A 10,302-nucleotide genomic window follows, 5' to 3' on the forward strand; every position below is an offset into this window, starting at 1 on the left:
CTCAAAGTTTCAATCCAATTGGTTTCCAACAAAATGACTAATGATGCAAGTACAAATTGGAAAATTATTGAAGATGTTACGTTGTGTTCGTTGGCTAGGTAGTATGGTCCGTGGTACTTATATCCGTTGACCCAATACGTGACCTTTGATGTTTTTTCTTGCAGGACATCGTTGAACATTGGGGATTGGGTAAAGACATTGAGGTCATTTTGAGCTCTCGGAACACCAAAAAAAGCGTGCCAAATTCATGTATCAAATGATGCCACTGCCTCCAAAATGATACTTTTTGCTCATTTTCTGTTCCCATAAGCTTCTTGCCATGCACTTGGATAGTTTTTTCAGGTCCAGTGCATACAATCGATGCTTCCAATCATCCCAGAAAAACCTCGCATCTCGCCCTTCTTCAGAAGCCTTTGCAAGTCCATCTCAGTAGGTCTCCATAGGTACTCTATGGTGTAGAGAGATTCGATTGCGAAGCAAAACCTCATCAGGGACTCGATAATGGTTGATTTCTCCATCCTCGCTATCTCATCCACTTGGTCTACAGATGCTCCATATACAAGCATCCACAAAGTAGCAGTAATATTTTGCTCAAGAAAGAGACCCATAACACCAAACATCATTATTTTGCAAAAAGTAAGAATCATGGTTGCAAACAGCAATCATGATTTTGTTGAACAAATGTCACTCCATTCTAAAATGACGTCTAAAGTATGTATCAGGGAATGCACTGTTACGAACAAAATAATCGTCCAAGAAATCCGTACCTCGTCCATCTCATTTTCGTCCACCTGGAGATTGAACATTTGTTCCCCTTGCTTAAACAATTCTTTCTCTTGCTCATCAATTTCCCACAACATCCTTGAAGAAGACATTGTAAGAAGAAACCAGAAATTATGAATAATAATAGAGATTTTAATTTTAGTATGTGATTTCTTAAGATAGATGGTGGGTTATATGGAGTTCACTAATACAAAATGGTAAATTTGTCGTCATCAGCACCGTTAATGGCAACTAAATGCCAAAGGGCAAAGACTCCAGCACATGGACCAAGGACTTGTAGTCACCAGCACCATTAATGGCAACTAAAGACCAAAGGGCAAAGACTCCAGCAAACACACCATTGACTTGTAGTCATCTTCCATCATAAAATTAATTGGCAATATGAGAAGTAGTTTAACTTCTTATAAACCTATGCAAGGTCCATCCTTCCATCAATGTATGACTCATTCTTAACACGCTTCTTCATGTATGGTGAATTTACAAGCCTAACACAATGAGATGATGTGAAGCACGTGTAGTTGTTTAACTTCATACGTGGAACAACCTACTCTAATACCATAAAAAAAAGTTAGGTTCCACCATAAATCGTTCGAACTTCTTTATGCACAAACTCCTCGGCAAAAACAAAACAAGCGTAGCATTCGGGCTAGACTGATTGATGAAGATTACTGAGTCATCAACTTGTGGAATGTGCCTGGAAATTTGGCTCCCTTCCAAATTCCCATCCTAACGATTTCAACAAAGTGCACATCCAGGAGATCCTGAACGTCTTCTATATAAACCGGTAATATCATGCTTGCTTCTTCACATCCAGCTTGCCAATCACTACTCGAAGCAAAGCCATTGTCGACACAGAGCGCCCTCTCATCACCGGTGGTTCTTTGCGAGCAATGGTTTTCGAAAGAAACCTTTTGATTGTTACCATACCCATCACCTTAGGGACCTTGGCATCTGAAGCCACGTCCAGCACATTGTACCAAGCTTCCATTGCTGCAAAACATGAGCGGTGGATGAAAAAGCATGGACGCGTTTAGCAGGACAGCGCGGAGAAGGAAAGGCGTTTCCACATATTCAAAAACAATGTGGAGTTTGTCGAGAAATTCAACAGTGAAGGGAACAAGACTTACAGCCTATGCATCAACCGATTTTCGGATATGACCAATGACTAATTCCTCATGTATTATACTGGATACAAGCAGCCCACTGAATCAACATGATCTGCAGATGCATCATTTACATACGAAAACCTAAGCCTAACGGATGTTCCCCCAAGCATTGACTGGAGGGAGAATGGAGCTGTTACTCCAGTAAAAGATCATGGGCAATGTGGTAAGAGCACCAACCACCATATTAACATAGGGCTAAGCTTCCTTGTACATATGTATGTATTACATTAATTACTTTCTTCGTGCATTCATTCCTACGGAAATTAATTCATATCCGTTTGTTCGAATACATGCAGTTTGTTCCTGGGCATTTTCCGCAGTGGCAGCAGTCGAAGGGATTACCCAAATCAAAACTGGCAAATTGATCTCACTGTCTGAGCAACAACTTGCTGTGATACAGATAACAATGGCTGCCAAGGTGGTCGGGCAGTTAATGCCTTTGCATACATTCAACAAAACGGAGGAATCACCAGTGAAGAAAATTACCTATACCAGAGTTTAGATGGCAGTGCCAGTACATGTGATATGACTAAGGCAAATAAGGCTGCTGCCTGGATAACTAGTTATGCAGAGGTACCTCCCAACAGTGAAACCGATCTACTCAAGGCTGTGTCCAAGCAACCAGTCTCCGTTTCCATCAATATATCAGAAGAATTTCAGCATTATTCAAGCGGGGTGTTCACCGGTGATGATTGTGTTGGAACTAACTGAGATAGTCGAAGGTTTTGTGAACGTGAAAACCTAACTGCACTAGAAAACTGGGAGAATGGATATATTATTGAAGTAAAATAACTTGGCTCTTAAATAGCCTTACAACAAACAAGAAAAAGAGATAACTATCCACGATTGTACAGATCCTAAAATTGTGGTAACTGACTAGATTGAAATCAAAAGAAACAACTTGTCCCTCAAGTATAGGAGGGTTATTAGCACGTCCAGGTGTAAACCCTAGAACAAAGGAACCCTAACTTTGACTACTTCAACATCCTCCCTTAAGCTGAATACCAGTGAAATTCAGCTTAATCCAGGGTGTTCGCAGACTCCCATTGCTTCTCGAATCCTTGCAAAAGCTTCGAACTTCATTGGTTTAGTCATGATATCTGCGATTTGCTCCTGGGTAGAGCAATGTTTCAGTTCCACCACTCCATCATTGACCAGATCACGAAGAAAATGAAAACGAATGTCTATGTGCTTGCTGCGACCATGCATTACTGGATTCTTCGAGAGTTTGATAGTTGAAATGTTGTCACAATACACCACCGTAGAATCATTCTGCGCATGACTTAAACTTTTCAGAATTCTCCTTAGCCAAACAACCTGACAAGCACTTGATGCAGCAGCGATAAACTCAGCCTCTGTGGTAGAGAGGGTAACCACTGGCTGTTTCTTAGAAGACCACGACACTGCACTTGAATTTATCATAAAGACATAACCTGAAGTACTCTTTCTGTCATCCTGATCCCTGGCATAGGCGCTGTCCGTGTAACCAAAGAGTTCTTCATCTCCTCCCTTCCTATAAAACATTCCAAAACTAGTTGTTCCCTTCACATATCTTAGAATCTTTTTAGCTGCCATCATATGAGACTCAGTGGGACGTTCCATGTACCTACTGATGAGACTTACAACAAACATCAAATCAGGCCGAGTGGCTGTTAGATACATGAGACTTCCTACCATCTGCTTGTAAAAAGTATCATCGACCCTTACTCCTTCTTCATCCTTTGTAAGCTTGAAACCAGGAATCATTGGATTTTGCACCGAGTTGCACTGTCCCATGTTGAATCTTTCAAGAACTTCTTGAGCATACTTTCGTTGACTTATGAAAATTCCATCTTCCTTTTACAGCACTTCAATTCCCAGAAAGTATCTCATTTTGCCAAGATCAGTCATGTCGAATTCGACCATCATAGACTTCTTAAATTGTAGAATCATAGCTTCATCATTACCCGTAAATATAAGATCATCTACGTACAAACACACAATCAATATTTTACCTCCATTTGTTGTTTTAGTGAACAAAGTGTGCTCGTAGGGGCATTTGTTGAAGCCTTCCTTGACAAAGTATGATTCTATGCGACTGTACCAAGCTCGGGGAGCTTGCTTGAGTCCATACAATGCTTTCTTGAGTCGATAGACTTTGGATTCTTCTCCCTTTTGTTCATAACCTGTAGGTTGATCAACAAACACTTCTTCTGTAATATCTCCATGGAGAAAGGCTGATTTAACGTCAAGTTGATAGATTGACCAACTTTTCTGTGCAGCAAGAGAGAGCACTATACGAATTGTGTCCAGGCGAGCCACTGGTGCAAAGACTTCTGCATAATCCACTCCATATTGTTGACTGTACCCTTAGCAACTAGTCGCGCTTTATACTTGTCTACCTTCCCATGCTCATTGAGTTTCGTTTTGAAAATCCATTTAACTCCAACCGTTCTTCCTCCTGCTGGCAGATCAGTTAGTTCCCATGTCTCGTTCCTCTCTATCGCCTCAATTTCTTGGTCCATTGCATGCCTCCATTTCTCACTTTTCACTGCCTCTTCATATGTCATTGGATCACTATGAATAAGTAACGCTAGATGAGCTATATTCACCTCTTCTTCGTCAGAGAGACCTTGACCAATCTCATAGTCACTCATCCAGGTGGTCTTCGTGTTCGTCCATCTGGAAGTGAGTTATCGACGTTTGAGACATCGACATTTGAGGCATCTCCTTCAGAAATATTGCTGTTGCCAACCCTATTTCCTTCTAGTTCTTCAATCACGTCAGATTCATCTTCATTGCTTTCTTCTTCTGAACTTGCTTCTTCATCGACTTCCCATTCTAAGTCAGCTAATATGGCCTGCTGATGGTTATCATCCCAACTCCATTCTTGATCTTCTTCAAAGACCACATCTCTACTGATAATTATCTTCTTTGAAATAGGATCGAACAGTCTATAGGCTTTTGACTCTTCGCTGACCCCAAGGAAAATGCACTTGAAACTTTTTGAATCGAGCTTCACTCACTTATTGTCTGGTACGTGGACATGTGATATACATCCAAATACTCTGAAATGCTCCACTGAGGGTCTTCTTTCGTTCCATGCCTCTTCAGGTGTCTTGCTCCTCACAGCAAAAGTAGGACTTCTGTTCAGCACATGCACGGTCCAATTCACGGCTTCAGGCCAAAAGGTTTTAGGGATGTGCTTCTCTGACAACATACTTCGTACCATATTCATAATGGTGCGATTTTTCCTCTCTGCGACACCGTTTTGCTGGGGAGTGTATGCAGCAGTCAACTGTCTGTGTATCCCATTTTCATTGCAGAAGCTTGTGAATTCTTGTGATGTGAACTCACCACCTCGATCGGTTCTTAGACTTTGAATGAAGACCCCAGTTGCTTTTTCCACCCTAGCTTTGTAGGTTTTGAAAGTAGCAAAAGCTTCTGACTTCTCTGCCAAGAAATAAACCCAAGTTTTTCTGCTAAAATCATCAATGAAGGTGATGAGATACCTTTTGTTGCTGTTTGAGATTGGATTAATCGGTCCACAAATGTCAGCATGCACCAACTGAAGTCTTTTAGAAGCCCTCCAAGTGCTTTCTTTTGGGAATGGATCACGGTGCTGTCTTCCTACCAGACAACCTTCACAAACTTGTTGAATGGCTTTGAACTGTGGTAACCCTTCAACCATCTTCTTTTGCTGGAGTATTTTGAGTCCATTCCAGCTGAGGTGCCCATATCGTCGATGCCAAAGAGTTGCCTGATCTGTGGTCAAAGAAGAGAAGCACTTTGTCTCTCTTGATGGTGGGCAGTGAGCTAACACAACAAACATTCTATTCTGAGTCATTTTAGTTTCAATGATCAGACCTTTCTCAGGATGAAAAATCTTGCATTTTCCTTGTTGAATAAGCACAGTGAGCCCCTTTTCTTGCAGCTGCCCAATACTTAGCAGATTGTTCTTTAGTTCTGGTATAAAGAAAACACTGGTGATTACGTGAACTATCCCATTCACCTCTACTCGGACTGTTCCTTTGCCTTGCACAATAAGACTTGAATCATTTCCCATCTTGACTGATTCTTTGAAACTGTTGTCGAAATCAATAAATAAGTCCCTCTTGCTACATATATGGTTGCTGCACCCAGAATTGAGGAACCAAATGTGCTCAGTTTCAGCTTTTGTGTAATCAACATATGCCATCAATAGCATCTCTTCTTTCGTCTCTTCATAATTTGCATGTTGATCCTTTGCTTTCTTTGGGCACTCCCACTGAAAATGCCCGAGTTCATGACAGTTATAACATTCTAGGGTTGCTTTGTCAAACCCTAATCTGCCCCTTCCTCTTCCTCTTCCACGGTAGTTGCTTCGTCCTCCACCTCTTCCTCCTGGTTGGGCTCCATAAGTGACTTGCAATGCTTGTTCCTCCACAACTACATGACGGCTAATTCTTTGTTCATGCACCAAGAGACTGCTTTGAAGCTCATCGATGGACAAAGTATCCAAATCATTGGATTCCTCAATAGAACATACGACGTAGTCATATTTTGGAACCATAGATCTCAAGATCTTCTCAATGATCATCACATCTTGCATGTGCTCTCCATGAATCCTCATCTTGTTAGCAATGATGAGGGTTCTTCCAAAATACTCGTTGACCGACTTTCCAGCCTTCATGTGCAGTACTTCAAATTCTTTTCGAAGAGCCTGCAATTGGGCACATTTTACACGTGCTGTTCCTTGGTATTTCTGTTTCAAAGAGTCCCAGATATCCTTCGAGGTGTCTTTCTTCAAAATTGTCTCTAAGATCGAACGGTCAATAGCCTGAAACAAGTAGTTCTTGCACTTCAAGTCTTTCAGCTTTTGATCTTCGATTACCTTTTTCTGTGATTCGCTTGACTCGACTCCTTCTGCTACTGCAGTGATTCCTGTCTCCACCAAGTTCCAATACTCCTTGGAACGTAGAAAGTTTTCCATTAGCATACTCCAGTGATCATAATGTCCATCAAACCTCGGAATGGCAGGTTGCACAAAACTGCTTTCAGATGTCATGGCTTTGTTCCTTCACGCTAGTTACTTTGTTGCAGGTTTGATCAGGCCCCGTGGTGGGGCTCTGATACCAGATGTTGGAACTAACTGAGATAGTCGAAGGTTTTGTGAACGTGAAAACCTAACTGCACTAGAAAACTGGGAGAATGGATATATTATTGAAGTAAAATAACTTGGCTCTTAAATAGCCTTACAACAAACAAGAAAAAGAGATAACTATCCACGATTGTACAGATCCTAAAATCGTGGTAACTGACTAGATTGAAATCAAAAGAAACAACTCGTCCCTCAAGTATAGGAAGGTTATTAGCACGTCCAGGTGTAAACCCTAGAACAAAGGAACCCTAACTTTGACTACTTCAACAGGTTGTGGGACAAAAATGAGCCTTGCTGTTACCATCATTGGGTATGGGACAATTGAAGATGGCATCCCCTATTGGTTAATCAAGAAATCATGGTCCGATATGTGGGGTGAGATTGGCTACATGAAGATTCTTAGAAACGCTGATGTCCCAGATGGTGTTTGTGGCCTTGCTACGAAAGCTTCCTATCCGATTATAAGTACTACAGACAAACCCATAGGCTGTGAAAATGCCTGTATTTTGTACTTAAAGTATGATCTATGAAATTACATTATTTTACCTTTATATTCAACAATGAATTTTCCTACCCTGCTTAGGCTAAATTAATAACCACAGCTGCAACGGCAGTTTGCTGGATTATGCCTTTGAATACATATAGCAAAACAGAGCATGTGACAAAACGAGCATGCTTCCCAGATAACTGGTTATGGAACGTGCCTTCCACAGTGAAAACGACCTATTGAAGGCTGTGTCTCCATGACGAGCCTTTCAGTTTCCTAAGGTGGGATTTTCTCCAATGATTGTGGGACGGAACTGAACCACGCATTTGCAACCATCGGGTAAGGAGTGAATAAAGATGGCACCAACTATTGGTTGCTCAAGATGGGATGGGAGGTGGGGTGAAGTGAGAATGGCTATATGAAAATTTGCAGAAACATGCCATTGTATCTTTGTCGGCTGGCTATGGATTCTTCTTATCAAACTATCTAAACTATGGATATAATCAAGGGGTTAAGAGATCATCTCGACTTCACCTAACAAGACAAAACTACCAGGCTTCGCCTATAGCCAAGAAAATTCCTTGTAGTAGCTAATCCATACCATTCAATAAACTTTCGGGATCTTATAAAACATTATTGAAAACAGGATAATCTATACATTTCATTTGGTATTGATAAATTTAGTGATATGGATAGCCGAAAATGAGTTCTTACAACAAAGCTAACAGAACAAAATGGATATGCAAAATGGGTTCTGATTCAAACAAAAAAAAAAATTAGCCCTTCCAAATGAAACAATACAAAAGGTATCATGAGAAATAAGTTTGAAATTCTGCCTTTGTTCACAAGAATAAGCTATTGGACATCATTACCTTACATGCCATTGCACTTACCTAATAAACTGAATATGAAAAGACCCAATCAGGCACGTTTTCCACTACTGGGATTGCTCTTCGTGCAGAGGACCTTCCGCCCCTTAGCACGTCGGCGCTTCATCATTGCTCTCCCACCAGTGGTTCTCATGCGTCTACGGAAGCCATGAGTTCGAGCCAAGGATTTCCTGGACCTACTTCTCTTGGTTAGACACAGGGCAGCCTTCCCTGCCCTTACCACCAAGCCAGAGCCTCTTCTTCTTCCAACCCCAACAGTAGAGCTCAAATCCAACCCCAAAGATAAACCTTCAAATTAAAAATCAAGTTCTCATCAATTCAAGGCCTGAAAAAATATCCTTTGGCAAGCTCTTCAGCAGAAACCAAATAAAGGCGCCAGCTTGCTTCAGTTTTGCGGAAGTATTAGCATCGGGTGACCAACGAAGAACTCACACATTCATCTAAACAGCACCTACCAAGTCTCTAACCACTTCTATATCTAATTCACTATGCTGTAAGGCATCTTTTGATCAGCAATCGAAGTACTTAATTTGCTAAAACTAATCAAATTGTAACCAAGAAAGTTACTTTTCATGAAGCTAGAGTACCTAGCAAACTAAAAAATGAACAGAATTCAAGCAAGCAATGGAATGTGAATATACAACCGATCAGCTTATGAAATTCAACAACAACAAAAAACCCCCATCTGAACTTAGATTCAAATTTGAACAAGAATGCAGTACTTCACAATCTTCAGCAAAAAGGAGCAGACGCCCATTTTCCAAATCACCCAGAAAACAAAAACAACAATTCAAGCTTCAAGCTTTCTCAGAGAATCCCAGAGTAACGGTAATAAAAGAAGAAAACTTACCCGAGAACGCGGAAGCGGAAGCGATGGAGGAGGAAGAGATGAAGGAGCAGTGAAGCAACGGGGAGCGCGGGGCAGCGCCACCGCTGAGAGACACGGAGCTCTTCCTTGCAGTTGAGCCGGTGAGGAACGTGAGAGAAGCACAGGGTGTGGAGGCTCGACTGGAAAGGCAGGGCGACCATGCCATTGCTGAAATTGAAGCCATTCTTCCTTTTGCCTTCGTCTTCTTTCGTCTTCAGGTGTTGTTGCTCTGCTTTCTTCTTTCTTTCTGCGTTTTGTTGTCGCTAAAGAGGAGGAAGAAGATGAGGTTTTTGTGCCTTCGCCTTATCCAATCCAGTGTCTGTGGAATTGGTTTGGACCCTTTCGAGTCCGACCGGATTATCCATACTTCAAACGCACTGGGCTGGACCGGCCCATTACCCTTGCGTACATAGCCTGCCGAATGTAGTACGTTATTATAGAATTATTTCGGTGCAATAATCAATTGGGGATGTAGCTCAAATGGTAGAGCGCCCGCTTTGCATGCGGGAGGTACAGGGTTCGATCCCCTGCATCTCCATTTTGCATTTTCTTTTTAAATTTTTTTCTGTCAAGTTGAAACGGGTGGTAGATGATAGTGAATTTGGTAGATGATTGTGAATTTATTTTTATTTTTATTTTTATTTTTATATACAACAATATTTACGTGAAAAGAAAAATTAGTATCCAACTCGTTATTTATGAGTTTCAAACGTAAAAGCTTACTTGTAACTAAATCACATAATGATGGCCATAGAAAAGTTAAAATATCTCTGTAAGTCTTTCCGACTTTAAAAAATGGATTGTCGTGATGAAACCAGCTGATCTTCTTTTTTAAGAAGAAAAAATGTTCTATTATATTTGAATCCCAAAATCTCCAAAAAATAATTGGATGTGACAACATAATCAGTAGGTAATAACTACTAAATTGACAAATGTGGATAAGGCTTAAAGAAAGGAGACCTTTCTTGCTCAAGGGAAAACTTAGATGA

General features: G+C 41.0%; 1 protein-coding gene, 1 non-coding gene and 2 pseudogenes across 3 annotated transcripts; 2 read left to right on the forward strand and 2 right to left on the reverse strand.

The window, feature by feature from the left end:
- Positions 1-1,549: 1,549 nt before the first annotated feature.
- LOC137728536 (senescence-specific cysteine protease SAG12-like) lies at positions 1,550-7,694 on the forward strand (annotated as a pseudogene). The gene is made up of 3 exons (XR_015952324.1): positions 1,550-2,112; positions 2,246-2,643; positions 7,339-7,694. The product of XR_015952324.1 is annotated as a senescence-specific cysteine protease SAG12-like (transcript).
- LOC148693864 (secreted RxLR effector protein 161 pseudogene) lies at positions 2,964-3,832 on the reverse strand (annotated as a pseudogene).
- A 619-nt stretch (positions 7,695-8,313) lies between the features above and the next one.
- On the reverse strand, positions 8,314-9,642 carry LOC137729105 (large ribosomal subunit protein bL34c). Its single transcript, XM_068467933.2, has 2 exons — positions 9,296-9,642; positions 8,314-8,733 (listed from the first exon to the last, which is right to left on the reverse strand). The coding sequence occupies exons 1-2, from the start codon at positions 9,495-9,497 to the stop codon at positions 8,477-8,479; spliced, it is 459 nt and encodes a 152-aa protein (XP_068324034.2). The 5' UTR covers positions 9,498-9,642; the 3' UTR covers positions 8,314-8,476.
- A 136-nt stretch (positions 9,643-9,778) lies between these two features.
- TRNAA-UGC (transfer RNA alanine (anticodon UGC)) lies at positions 9,779-9,851 on the forward strand. Its single transcript has one exon. It is a non-coding gene; the product is annotated as a tRNA-Ala (tRNA).
- The last annotated feature ends 451 nt before the right edge of the window (positions 9,852-10,302 follow it).

Source organism: Pyrus communis, chromosome 10, assembly GCF_041283825.1.
Source record: "Pyrus communis isolate YQ-2024b chromosome 10, ASM4128382v1, whole genome shotgun sequence".
Lineage (NCBI taxonomy): Eukaryota > Viridiplantae > Streptophyta > Magnoliopsida > Rosales > Rosaceae > Pyrus > Pyrus communis.

Bases quoted from the DNA above. Each gene is read 5' to 3' on its own strand.
- LOC137729105 (XM_068467933.2), bottom strand. From the start codon at position 9,497: ATGGCTTCAATTTCAGCAATGGCATGGTCGCCCTGCCTTTCCAGTCGA. The intron at 8,734-9,295 runs GTAAGTTTTCTT...TTTAATTTGAAG, and splicing joins TTCCGCTTCCGCGTTCTCGG to GTTTATCTTTGGGGTTGGAT.